Source organism: Semicossyphus pulcher, unplaced genomic scaffold, assembly GCF_022749685.1.
Source record: "Semicossyphus pulcher isolate SPU_LCO1_2020_fin unplaced genomic scaffold, fSemPul1.0.p SCAF_10, whole genome shotgun sequence".
NCBI classification, from domain to species: Eukaryota; Metazoa; Chordata; class Actinopteri; order Labriformes; family Labridae; genus Semicossyphus; species Semicossyphus pulcher.
The window spans coordinates 5873022-5887672 of NW_027211604.1; the positions used below are offsets into that span (position 1 = coordinate 5873022).

A 14651-nucleotide genomic window follows, 5' to 3' on the forward strand; every position below is an offset into this window, starting at 1 on the left:
ACATCAGTCACTCTCATGTGATACTGCTTATATGGAGAAAAACAACATCACTAAAAATCTAGATCAAACCATTCCTTTGAAATTTGATCAAGTGGCTTCATCTGACTTCTGTCCTGTTCTTACTCCAGCCTGCCACTAGATGGAGTCACCACCTCATCTACATGAGCCGACCCCTGCATAGTGACTCACAGTGAGTAAAACACAACAATGAGCTTAATAATTCATAAATCACTGTCACAATAAGGTCAACGGTAAAGGCCTCAGTGTTTTTACAACATTATGATAGAACAGTGGTAATACAGCTGGAAAAAGGGAGAAGAAGAGAGCTGGCAGATTTAAAGGGCAAATAGAGCAAATGAAATTAAGGATGAATAAGCTGGTTTCTAGACACAGAAGGGGTTCAAAGCGAGAGGCTATTATCTGTGTGATGTATAATGAAAAAAAAGTGGATTCCTTAAAAGCTGTGAAGGTGTAAGTCACATATCAGAAGCCTGATTCAACCGCTCCGAGTTTCATTCAGGCTTTTTCATGCTGCACGTCAAAGCTGCCCCGATGTGTGAAAGAAAAGCCTGCTAGCCTCTTTTTCTCTCTGCCTTTGTGTGTGTGTGGGAGGGTCGGTTCAGGTCAGGGTCAACACGACTCCCGCTGAGTCTCTCCAGGGTGCTGAAGCACACACACAGTCACACATACCAGTGGTCACAGCACACACACATTTATACAAACACAAGCACACACAGCCGCAAGTCACAGAAAGAGAACAGCGAAGAAAATAACATTTAGAACATATCCAGCAGATTTATACAAGCCGTATGTTGCTACTCTCTAGCAGAAACTAATATAACAACAGTGACCCAGTGTATTTCAATGTCAGGAAAGATTTTGCATCAGCCTTTCTTACTGCCTGGTGTCTGAGGGGTTTAACTGGAAGTGTTTTATATTTCCTGCAGGAGCAGCAAAAAGCGGCACGACGCGCCAACAGAGAAAGAAAGAAGTGTCACATTATCACTGATGGATTGACAATAATAACTTATTTTTAAGAAAGAACATGGATCTAGAAAGTATTCTGCATCCACACACAGACTGCCTGATTGGTCCTGGTGGCGTCAAACCCCATCTGGGTCACTTGTCATTTCCTGCTGCTGTGAATGCACCACCCGCCGTGTGCTGCAGGCAGTCAGCTATTGCGGGTAATTGCTAACAATTACACAGGGTCAAGACATGGCGGCTAACTTCCGGAAGAAACAATCCGCAGCTCAGAAAAGACTGGAAGACTGTCAGCACAGATGGAGCCTGGAGTGGAGTCATATCAGGTGAAGCTTGGGCTGCTAATAATAAAGAGACGCTCTGACTGGAGACAGCTCTAACGCTTTCACACTCCTCACACCATGTCAGGGTGTTCACCATGAATTATAATTGATTTGACTTATTCAGAAGGATGAAGCCTCACTTTAGCACAATTTTGTCCTCCATCACTTGCATTGGATCTCTTCAGGGACAGTACATACAAGAGGAAAGACAACAGAGACAACAATATGGGCTTGTGAGTGCTGGTTTAAGAAACCCTGTGAAAAACTGACCTTAAAGAAGCTTTTGGAGAAAAGGAAGCTTCATCACATGATGTGAGAGCAGTGACTGATGTTTTTCATTAGACAGGATCAGCGAGGATTACGTGACTTTGCATAAAAATGTTTTTGCATAAAAACAGGAAACTTGCCGAATACCAAACTTTCCAGCAACACTGGAAAGCACCAGCAAAGAGAAACAACAGCCGCTGGTCGAAGCTGCATCACCACTCGACAAGACTTAACACTAGAGCTGCAACAGTTACTTAGTCAACCAAAGAAGAATTAATTGTTAACTATTTTGGTAATACATTAAGTATTTCAATCAAATTTTAAGCATTAAGGTCAAACACTCTCTGGTTCCAGCTCCCTATCTGTGAGAATGTGCTGCTTCTCTTCATGTATGACAGCAGCGTAAAATCCAGAACATAAGTCGCAAAGCAGTATAAGATGCAGTTTGTTTTTGGCAGCCTCCCAGAGGGAAAAAAGGCTTTCCATTGCTATTTTCTAATAAAAACGTGTATTAGGTTTAATTTATGTTGTGTAAAACGTGCAAGTTTTTTCAACACTATTTCCATTGTGTTTCATTTGAAACACAATTGTGTTTCATTTGAAACACAATCCAAACACAAATTACAGCCTACCATCTGTTTTCACCATGTTGACTTTGCAATCCTGGTCCGGTAGCTGAGCTCATCCTACGGTAACGTTGATTGTTGTGAGGATGTCCGTGACAAAGCTAGATTGTAGCACCATTGTCTGGGTAAAATCAGGCTTGGGGAGTAACGGAATAAAAGTAACGCCGTTACGTAATGGGATACAAAAAAAAGGCAACTTCATTCCTAAAGAGGTAATCAGATTACAGATACATTTATTAAAAATGGGCATTACTAGCAGGATTACAGTTTTAAAATGCATTTTAAAATGAAGACGATATAACAGCAAAGATGCTCCATAACATCTGCCGCCTCATTTCTAAACCATCTGTCTAACGTCTCTGATAATACCATGCACCTGCGTGCACGTTACCACACTTCACGACACACAAGTCTCACAACACCACTCCACAAAGTTGCCATCAACAGTCTCTGGTTGCCACGGCCTGTGGTGAAAAAATGCTTTCAATGGGTAGAAAATGGCCATCATTTTGTCTTCAAAGGAGAAAATGGGAGCAACACTGCCGCACAGTGCAAGTTCTGCCTTCCTGCTGTGAAAATGCTGTCATTATCCAAGGACTCAGCATGTAATTTCAGGAAACATTTACAGGTAAGAGCAACCGCTAACGTTAGCTGCACAGCATTCCAGTTAAAATGTTAGCTAACCTACTACTACTGAAAAATAGTTTGTGACTCTGGTGATGGCCACGGCCCGGGATGGTGTGGGTAAAAACACAAGCCCCAGACTGGAATACGTTAATGGCAGTTTACTTGAAGTTAGAGTGTGAAGTAGTGAGAGAAGCAGACTTAACAAAGTACATTTAAATACACTACAGTAAAGAGAGAAGAGTCTTTGGGTTTTGGACTGTTGGTTGGACAAAAGAAGAAACTGGAAGACATCACTGCTAGCTTTGGCATTTTTTTTTTTTGAGCAGTTCAAATTTTATAATCTAAATGATTTATTGATTAATCTTGAAAAAGATCGGCAGATTAATCTATCATGAAAACGATCACTAGTTGCAGGCCTACATAACAAATCATCAGTGAGATGTTTTACATATAGTATTTCAAGTTAATTCAAGTGTCTGTAGCTCTAACTGCTTAAAACTGAAATCAATAGTTTGCTGTAGTGAAGAAACTCAGACTCACATCATAAAGTATGCTTTGCATAAAGATACCAGCAATCATACACTAGTTAGAGAACAGGATTTGTACACATTGTTCTTCAGAAGCTCGCCTGGAGGAGAATAACCTGAACTCATCATTCATCTTGTGTATAATCACAACTTGAAACATCAGGTCTGTGATTTATGTTGCACGGTTCTCCAACTGCCATCTGTTCTTCCTTTGTCTGATGATAGACAGGTGTGTGTAGATGTTCAAGCACAGAGGACTGCTGCTGACTTGTACATGCCTTTGTGTGTATGTATGTGTGTGTATGTGCGTGTGTATAAGTGTGAGTGCTCTTACCCCTGCCAGCAGGCCCTCGGGTGGTGTGGGGGAGACCGTCTCTCCGTCGGGCCCTTGGGGAGCGCACAGCTGGGGCGACATGGTGGGCGACTCGTCTATATAGGGCAGCGTCTCGGAGCCGTCCTGAGACTTGCCGTCCTCCGCTCCGTCCCCCTCGTATCCATCTGTGTTGTAGTTAAAGTCTGCAGGACAGAGAGAGAGCGAGGAGTGAGGGATGAGGAGGAGAAGAAAGAGATAGATGCTGATTAGCATTTCAGCTCTGGGAACAAGGCCATCGCTGGGCTGCGGTGACTCACTACCACTACTCAGTGAGAATAATGAAGTACTTTTACAAGCACTGAATTCTTCTGTTAAATCAAAACGTGTGACAGTCAAACTGTTGTGGTTCAGTTGAAAATGGTTTACAGCAGGTTTCTGTTCTAAAGCACATAAAAGACAGTTACAAAATACAAAATAAAACTAAAGAAATCAACAGCGGCTTTAGAGAAGCTAGATGGCATCAACAAGCTGGACAGTGGAGCACGGCTGAACTGGTTTTAGGGCCAATCCACACCTGTGCTGATGATGCTACAAATCAGAAAACTCCACGGGTCACTTTCTTTGGTTTTGACTCCTGAAACATGTAGGAGTTTATCTTTAAAGGGGGGGTATTATGCTGTGTCACATTTTAAGACATATATTTAATGTTACAATGTTGGATGTCCAAACTAAACGTGGGTGAAGTTTCAGATCTGTAGGTAAAAGTATGTTGGAGTAATCCCCAGGCTTCTCAGCTCAGTCTGCAGGCTGCTGTGAACGCCAGGTTTCACACAGTTTTTTCTACACGCTGCACTTTGTGACATCACAAGCAGGCTTCGGAGAGTTAGCCAATCGGAAGAAAGTGGGCTTGTAGGGGCGGGGTTTCTTAAAGGCACTGACTGAGCCGTTATGAGGGAGAGGCTGAGGTGAGGTTTTTAAACTGTAAATTATGCTAAGCTACTCCACAGGTATCACAGAGTGAAATATGAAGCTTGAAATTAGCATAATATGATGCTGCAACAATAAAGGCATTCTGATCATTTAAAAAGACAGTGCTTTAAAGTTTTCTGCTGATTTGATGTCTTTGTGTATCCCAACACAAAGAGCACCTGTAACTTAATGCGTTTGAATCCAGGAAGCGCTTCTTTCTTTATACTTTTTTAATTTAGCTTTCATTTTGTTTCTGAAGTTTCCCAGTCATGTAGTTTTATAGATGAGTATTAGTGTCAGTATTGAGGTCAGTGAAAACGCCTGCATTCAGGCATGAGCAGCAGTGACAGCTCCAGGGGAAGAGAACAATGCGGACTCTGAAACGACTCCTGCTCTGCCTTTAGAGGATCACTGGAGAAGAATAACAGAAAGCATGAGAGGATAAAAAAGCCTGTGTAAGACACAGAAAATATTTGGCTGATATCTTTTGTATCTCATGTCTTATTATTAGAGAGGTGTATTTTAGATGGGCACTGAGGGAGGGGGAAAACCAGGCTGAAGCACAAACAGAAAAGATTGTACAATATATTGTTTCCCTGATTAGTTAAAAACTATTTGATGCGGCGCAATATATTGATTCTAAGACCTTGGAAAAGGACAAGCGCATGTACTACAGCTTGTGTAACTATTACTCGAAGCCATCCAGCAGTGGGCTGGTGTGAAAGCAGAACACACTGTGTGAGAAGAGAATCATGTGGGAGGTGCGTAGGTGAGCCTATCTCCCTGAATATAACCCACCACTTTAAAAGTACAACCAGTGCTCGTTCACTACAACTGCACAGACATACATGTGCTCCAGAGGGTGTGTTTTTGTGCGTGTGTATGATAATATCAGTAAACTCTAACAAGCAACAAATGAGAGCTAATTAGAAAATAAAAGCAGGGGTCAATCCCCTCTGGGCCGTCACGCAACATCAAGCTAATGCTAATGGGTGCTTAAAGTGGCCGACACACCGCCGTCTGTCACCTTCTGACACGCAGCATGACCCACAGTGACTGGACCACCCACCTGCCAATCAAAAAAAATCCCTCCATCTGTTGGTTGCATGTGAGTATGTATGAGCGCCGTGCAAATTCACAGCTACCATATGTTTGTTTTTTTACTGTTGGGCAAATAGCGGACAAATGGTGCTCTTGGGTCTCAGCTGATTCAGTGAAGCGTGGAGCAAAAAAAACAGTGACAGAGTGATGAAGTGTTGAGATGAGGAGGATGACTTCAACATGAGACATAAAGGCGAGGATAGGGTTAAAATACTGAGGTACGGTCATCTGTCCGATGCCAACTGTGCTGTGATCGTGCCATGGAAAAGATCTGCTCTGTGAGTTTCGTGCATGTATTTGTTTTTCCTCTCCCGTCCATCTGTTCCCTCTCTGACTCTCCTTGTGCACCTTCTGGCCTCCTGATGGGCGAGTTTGTCCCCAATCTGCTGAAGTTGTGTGAGTGTGTGTGAGCATGAAAGAGAAGCACAAAACTGTTGTGGTTTTTTAAAGATGTTTATCTGATGTTAAAAAAGTCAGTTCCCTTCCAGCTCATAGACAATGATGTTTTGAAACAAAGTAACCTGCAGGGCTGAATAATGAAGCCAACATGGAGGTGACAAAAACGGCAGTTCCTCGAGTGGCCACTAGGGGCTGGCTCCAGAAGAGAGTCAATCCCCATTAGGCCATATTTAACTTCACAGCTGATTCAAACATGTTTACGGCCTGGTACATTAAACAGTTTGGCATCCATAGCTAATTTTGCTATTCATGACGACTGTACCGGGGTTGAATGTTTATATAACGCACCTGTTTCATTTATGTAAAGGCTTACAGTTATACATAATTATGGATGTTGCAACTCTGCTATTTCAGCCACTGAACTTCTCATTGTATTTATGTTGTTGCTGCCTTTTGGAGATTTTTTTCATGCAAATATCGGACAAATAGTTTGGCTTGCTGTGCAGGTTTCTATATATTATAACGCCTGGATCCCACAGGATCCGTGTCAGGCACGTTCTGTCTGCGCCGCGGTTCTAGTCCGTCAGACAGCGCAAGCCCTCGCCAACAGGAAGCATGTCTAATCCACAGTGCAGCTGAACGCGGGCCCAAGCAGCTGGAGAATTGCGAAATATCGCGATAACATCAATGTTAAACAGAACAACACACAAACAACTGTCTCTACTTTTTGAGTCACTGAACCAAGTGTAGTAAAAGAAGGAGAGGGGTTTGGTCTGTTTGAAGAAAATATACTTAATATATTATAATATAATATAATATTTTTTGTTAATTATGTATGTTTACTTGCTTTACTTTACTGCATTTATCTGGTATAATTACCTGTACTTTTTATATCCCAATAAATACAGCAGAACAAAAAGTTATCTCAATATCAATTTTGTCCAATTCAGGTTAACAAGTTCATTCAGCAGCTAATGAAATTAACTGTTTAGCTTTGATATCTTGGTGTTCGCCAACCCCTAATATGGTGACTTCTGGCTCCAGAGGGCGTTTGCCAACCATGCCTAACTTGCAGATTAAAAAAGGAAGACGTCATTGGGTGACGTCAAGATGGCTACCTTCATAATTTGAACAGTTGAAACTGAAGTAGGAACAGTAAAGATGGATGAAAAGCACAGGAAGCCGGCCTTTCATGGTGCACACAGCAGAGCCGCCATGTACAGACAAGCACCAAGGTCTGTTCCCTCCTTTACGAAGACGTAGGCTGTGATTCATTTCTATTTACAGAACAGGCAGCAAGAATCATTCAGGAACAATACTGTCCATCACGGAGAAACAGTGAAGACAAAGCAGAACAAGTGGACTGAATGTACCGCTCACAGTGCGCACACACACACACACACACACGCACAAGCTGAGTGCTTCTAGCTTACTTACAGCTGCCTGAGTGTTCATGCATATCCTGATTTATTTCAGCTTTGTATGCATTGTGTGTTAAACTGTTAATGTGAGTCATTAGATTCATTAAGTGTTTGAATGAATCTTCCTGCGTGCAGTTTGCTGCGCGAGTGTTCATTATTTCTACTCATTACGTCTGATTAGCCATATTAATGCAAGACAGACACAGATACACGGAGAGAGAAGCAGAGACAAAAGTAATTTAAATGTCTTTTCAGCTCAGCTGGCTGCTGCTCGGTCGATCAGTGATGAGAGCGGACAGAAAAAGAGAGAAACCAGGGCTGTGTGTGGAGTAACACTCAGATTACAGCTACATGTGGTGCAACACAGTAAGCAGAATATGCCACACAAGCTGCTGGTGACACAAACATGCCTTTGGCTCTTTGCTGCATCCTCATTCTCTCTTACCACATTTCTGACTCTACGCACTGTCCGATCCAAAACACTAATATAAAAAGAATAACAGACTATCATTAAGAGGATAAATACAGGGCAGCTTAATCTTTAAAATACTCACTTATTAACACGACTGAAGTTAACTGTACCGATACATTTTAGAGCCCTCGTTTATACATCACATCCATTCTCAGATCAGGAAGTAGGTCTCTTGTTGGAACTCCGGTGCATGAACTTTAATATATTGTTCAGTATTAAGTTGGTGAATCTCTCTTAACAAATGTGTTTCCAGTAAAGGGACAAAAAGTAAACCCCTTATGTAAACTTGATAGGACCTTCCAATAATAGGCATCAGATAACAAAAGAGGAAGAAGGTAGGCTACATAGAGAAGAAGGAAACTAAATAATGCAGGTCAACTGATCAGAAGTGAAGGACATCTGGAGGGTGTGAATTTAAAAAGTGTAAAGTAGATAAACTCAGACTTTGACCTGATGATAGAGCTAGATGGGAGGCAATTTATCCTCCGAGGAACATGAACATCTGAACCAAATTTCATCCGACAGCTGTAGAGAATTTTCAGTGAAATACATTTCACTTTTGTCATTACAAAATCTGATGCCAATTCAGCGAGTCATGTCAAGATGTTTCACTGAGTAAGTGAAAACGTACTTTGAATCATCCAATACAAGATATTTCAATCTGGACTAAAGTGTATAAAGTCTATATAAAAAATATTAGTCTTGTTGCTGATGGTCTGGTTTGCTTTTGTAGGTCACACAGAGTAATCGGAATGAATTTCAGTCTGTTTCATAAGCAGCGGAAAAGCTGAAGCTGCACTGGAGGAATGTTTCTGGCCTTTCCACTTCGTGTCCTCCAAGCTATTTTAACTCAGGAGCTGTCATCGTAAACGAATGTCTAAGATATGACAAAAAGTGAAGAACGTCTTGAATATTGGTTTAGTCGAAGTGTCCTTGGACAAGACACCGAGCCCCAATGAATGAGTCTAGAAAAGTGCAGTCTATTACCTTTTTTTAGAGAGCTAACAAGCTCAAATCAGCCAGTAATTTCCCACAGATAAAGTAAAGAGAAAAAATGTTCAGAAATATAGACACTGTTCCTTTGCCTAAATCTGCTTTCATGGTCTCCCTTCCTACGTATCATTTTGCACTGTTGTTCTGCTGTGTTTAAACCCTGCCGCAGTCACAATCAATGCTAACATGTGCATGATCCAGCGACACAGAGGTCCACACGTGCACATGTTTATCTGCTCCCACTCTGACAGGCTGAAATGTAGGCTGCCTCACTCAGCTAATGCACCCTGACAATCCCCGCGCGTGACAAACACGAAAATCAATGCTGCGCCGTCAGTCCATGGAGAGTTTTTCTCTGTGGAGCGGATTCATCAGGCCTAAAGTGTCATTACTGTTCAGTCACAGTCACCAAACACGCACACATGTTTAAGGGGGTTACAAAAGGTAAAAGCTGAACATGACATGCAATTAAAGAGGAGATAACGTCAAGTAAAAGGATCGACTATCAGAGGAGGAAGATCCGATTGAGAAATCAATGCAGCCTTAGTCTGGAGCAGTGAAGTGAGCCTGTCAGGATCAACACACACAGAGAGACAACACACACACTTACTCTCGCTGGAGAAGAGGGAACGGATGACACACACAGCCTCAAAGAAGAAAGCCATGACTGTTTTCTGACCTAAACACCTTCACCGGCAGTCGGCCATGTCACCGAGGCGAGCGGGCAAACGTTATGTCACCACTTAAATCCCGCAGGTCCCATTTCTTGGACTCAAAATCAACAACACGAGCATTACTCGACCGCGCTGCCGACAGAAGGGTGAATATGAAAATAAGAGAGCTGTGTACGCTGAATACTTCCACTGTTGTTAACTCTTCAGATAGCACTCATTCAAATGAAGGCCACAATGATGTATTCAGCAGCCCCCACAGCCTAAGAGGAAGCAACACACTCACACGCACAAAAGGAGTAGTTAGAGTATGGAAGCTATAAAATGATTCAACGTGTTTGTGTGTCCGCTGAACATCGCCACGTCACTTCCCAGCTGGCCTATAAAGACAGTCCTGTTATGGTTAATGGGTCACTCGGTCATAGAGATCAATAGTGTGGGTGTATGTGCATGAATTTGAGGTATTCGCTGTACTACGAGGAACCAACCAGAACTGGATTTGTGCTTCACATATTAAGTCATTTAACCACTCTGTCAAGCTAAAACTGCTCAAACCCAAATGCTGAAAGCTGCCGCAGTGAGGCGGGCTGGGGATTAGAGATTTCACATTTGGATATTATTCAAATCGTGATGTTTCAAGCAAACACAGCGAGCTTCTATGAATCCAGAGGGCATGCAGAGATGAACGCTGGCTGAACTGTGATATTCAGATGACTGAGTGTGTGGTTTGAGGTTTACAGGCACTAAATCCCCCCCGCGTCAAATGGGGAACCAATAACATCATTCAGTTTGTAAATGCAAATAATCCACATACAGCAAAAACTGTATATTAGTAAGCACCTCTGGAGCCTTTCACCTCTCTTGACCCTCATCCTGGGTTACCTGCAGAACCATAGTTATACAGCTTTGTCGGATCCAACAGGTGCTTCATTTTAACATCATGCTTCATGTTCCTTCTGACTCCATTGTTGTTTTCGCTTTCTGTTTTGATGGGTGCTTTTTAAGAACACCAGTGTAGGGTCGCTGGTTTCGCTCTGTGGTTAGAGCAGGTGCCCCACATACAGAGGCTACAGTCCTCAGCACAGCGTCTGCAGGCTCAACTACCGCCCTTCCCATCAGCCCCAACTTTCTTCTCCCCATATTTCCTGTCTCTCTTCAGCTGTTAATAAAACAGCTCTAATAAAATTAAAATGGCCCAAAAAAAAGAATACCACTGTACTAGGGTAGGCCTACTGAGAGATAACTATATCTAGATCATGTGTGCCATGGGTGCTAATCTAAAGCATTTTCAGACAAAAATGGTAGGGCCACTTTGTCGGCCGTTTCGAAGAAGACAAAAACGGATGCAGCAGACACAGTCTGTTTTAGACAATATGCAAATTGACTGTGATGTTTCCAAAAATGATCCTTGGGTTCCACTAATACAGCGTCATAAGCTGAGCTGAGAGGATGCATTTACGTCGCTGGTGCTGGTCTTCATATCCTGCATGTGCTGCTGACAGAGGCGGGACTGCCTGCAGAGATCTTAAGAGAAAGAAAACCTGCCGCTCTACCCCTCCTTTGCCTACTTTAGTTCTTAACACTTAAATTGCTGTCTTTTTTTGCAAGCATGTCCAGTTTTATTGCCTTCTATTCATTAGTCATCAATCATATTTGTGCATTGCATTCTGGTCTACTGAGGCTACCAGCAGTGGAGAAATCCGTATCTACACTAGCGTGGATACCATTCTGTATAAATATGGAGATTCTGTGTAAAATGTCAACGTTAATACAGATGAGAGCTGCGTTTGAGTCTGAGGGATTGACTCCAAAACCGGGCATTACTGATGTTTTATAATACTGCAATACTGCAAAGGTCACGTTATGAAACTTGTTGCATTACATCATCTCCATATGGCGAAAGGGATAAAAAAAAAAACACCAAAACAAATCCAGAAATCTAAAAATGCATCAAGATTAAAAGTGATTCAGGGATTTGTTTTCAGCTGCTTCTTTTAAGTCCAAACACACCATCATGTATTTGATGTTTCTCTCTCTTCCTGTGTCTCTCTGGGCCTCCTTTGCACTCCTCATAATGCTGAGGGAAATTAGTGCAGCCCAGGAGGAAACACACACACTCTCACTGTGTCACTCATACCACAGATACAATTACTCAGAGGCTCTGCTGTGCAGTGATGGGGTTAGATCAATGAGGCTCCAGTTAATAAGGAACGGCTCGCACCGGAAAACCTCTCAAACTGGGAAAACCCACACACGTACACACACGTACACACACGTTCACATACAGAGACAGCACTGTGCTTTGCAATAGTAGTATTGCTCACTTCAGCGAGTGTTTAAATCTGCCTTGTGAGAAAACCACTTCAGCAGTTTCAGAGCTCCACATATGGTGGAAGTAAATTTATGACAAAGGGATCAAAGTGATTGCAATGAAATAAATCAGAAACAGGATAAAAATGTTCTCTCAGCAGTACAAGTCAATAATATAAATGACTGCACATTAAATAAAGTCTGCTTTTCAACACACGACTGATAGCGGTGCTCAATCTCTGATGCCTCTTATGTCCTTATATCGCTTTAACGTTTTCTCCCCGTGATGCATTCAAGGAAGTTCTAAAATGTGACATTTGAGTGTCAGCTGCTGAACAAAAAGCTCTTCAGCAGAGATGCAAATAAAACAAGTTTACATACATCTTTTCATAATGTCACAGCCCGGCTGCAAACATCGTGAGAATGCAAAACAATGCTACAAAGACCTGTCCCTGCTTACAGCTGCAATGCCCCGCATCAGGAAGGTGACATGAACACAGCAGAGGAAGGTATCTGCTTTTAAATTCTTTATACTAACACAAAGCAGAGCCCTCTAATTGAATATGCACATACAGTATATGAAAAGCTTTACTAAACACCATCGTGTAGAGAAAGATGCTTTCAGTATATAAGAAATTGAGCTGTCAGATAATTTGTCATGAAAAAGATCAAATGATCGCACTTTTCAGCACATGTTCCGCAAGGGTTCTGAGGTATAATAGATCACCAACCACTCAAAATCAAGAAGGGCGGGATTTACGATATCAATTTTGTCAACAACAATAGCGGAGGTGAAGCTAATCCTTTCGTTTTGTCAAGGGTACAATTTCCAGGAGTAGAGCTTCTGCTAATGCCAGCTTTCTTTGTAAAATGTCCTTGAATAAAAGCAAATATCAAGCATACAGAGCAATTTCAAACAGACTTAACGGTCACTATCAAGGGACGTGGAAGTGCCGCCAGACAACTTTCGTAACCTAGCAACAGTAAGCCCCCATGAGAAGTGCTCTGAAAGTGAGGCCGTGGGCACTGCAAGCACAGAAAACACTGTTAGTGGACACAGCCCCTTAATCAACCATGTTTTATCACTACATATGACCTTTTTACCGTTAGATAAAGATGGGTGTTAATATTTAAAAACAAAGAGCAATTTGCACTTGGGTAGTGATATCACAAAGCTGCCATTGCTTCCCTGAACTACAGTAGTTTGTAGTTATTCTGCAGTTCTCCACAGACACAGGTAAAATGTCAACATGGCAGCATGCACTGTCGCTATTAAAGTGAGGAGTTTGCTGTTTCAAAGGTTCTTCTCAGTTGTCTGAAAGTGGTCCGGTTTTGCGCATCCGGTTTCAAGCTAACCACTGTCCCCTTTAAAGGTTGTCTTAGGTCTGTGGGGACGAAAAGCAGCAGCTGAGTGAAGGATCTATCTGACACTACCAGTAGGGCAAGACATTTGGCAGGGAGAAAACACCTGCTAGAAAACAAGGCCAGCATAAGTGTTATCATGTGGATTATAATTGGAAATTGGACATTTACGGACAACAATTTATTTTATTTTCTGTTTTTTTTCTGTTTTTTCTGTGTTTCTGAACTACATGTAATCTTATCGGTAATGGCCATGAGAATTCTGTATTGGTTATCGCTATCAGCTGAAAAAAATATTCATATTGTGCGTCTCTCTGAAAGCTAGAACATTTAAAAGCTGATATTCTGTGAAAAACGGTAGGTAGTATGTAATTTGTATTTAAAGGGATAAAGCAGGCAAAACAACACATGTGATCCCCTTAAGAGGTCAGAGGTGAAAGGATGAATACTTTTGTTTAGACACCATAATCTGGCCACAGAGGAGCGTTTCATTGAAACACATGTTCCCTCTGATGAGATTTACTCGCTGACAGCTGGCAGCAGAGAAACAATGGATCACAGGGAAGCAGAGAGTCCACAGGTTCTCCTGAGAATCACTGCTTCTGTGGTGAGTTTGTTGCATAACCAGCCTGTTAAATCCTTAGTCCCATCCCTTAATACCTCGCCAAACACTCGCTCACCACTGACCTCCCTCCCGATGTCAGCTCACATCACTCTCACTGTTAACCTCTCCTGACGGACAACTCGCAATCTACCTGTCACTCTCAATAACCGGCCCTCGTTTCCATGGCAAGGACAGAGCCATGGAAACGGGCCAGGTTGATGCAAATGCTTCCTGCTGGCCGATGAGCTGTTTTGGCCGTGTCGGGATGCAGTCGATGTTCCTGAAAGAGCTGCACTATTTATACCAGGGGAGAAGAGAAACTTTTACAAGTGAAACCCCTGAGTCATAAACCAGCTGTGAGCTCTTACAAGAGAGCAAACTGTCTGTTAGGCTGTTTGAAACTGTCATTCACACAGTAAACAATAAACCTCTGCAGGGGTGATATGGATCGCTCTACTGCAGCTCGGCTCACACAGACCATGAACCAGGCCCAGAAGAAGAAGATCTATCATTCTGAACACAGCAGATCTAAATGTGCATGATGCTTCACATTTCAGCGTTCCTCTCTTTGTGTTGTTCTTCTGTCATGTGGCTCCAGCCTGCATATCTGTAACTGCATTCCATCAGTCTACAAAGGAAATAATCCTCAAAGAAATACTGCTTGAGTACATTGTGTTTTCTT

The 14651-nt window shown here is 42.3% G+C and overlaps 1 protein-coding gene across 3 annotated transcripts in view; it reads right to left on the minus strand.

The window, feature by feature from the left end:
• The window catches only part of abr (ABR activator of RhoGEF and GTPase), a 147552-nt gene that overhangs the window by 89483 nt on the left and 43418 nt on the right, over window positions 1-14651 (minus strand). For 2 of the 3 annotated variants that reach the window (XM_069665755.1, XM_069665764.1), the window contains exon 2: window positions 3689-3870. In XM_069665755.1, coding sequence (XP_069521856.1) covers window positions 3689-3870 — 182 coding nt within the window. Of the gene's footprint in view, window positions 1-3688; window positions 3871-9632; window positions 9719-14651 lie in introns of those variants that run through there. The other variant, XM_069665772.1, reaches the window with a different exon arrangement.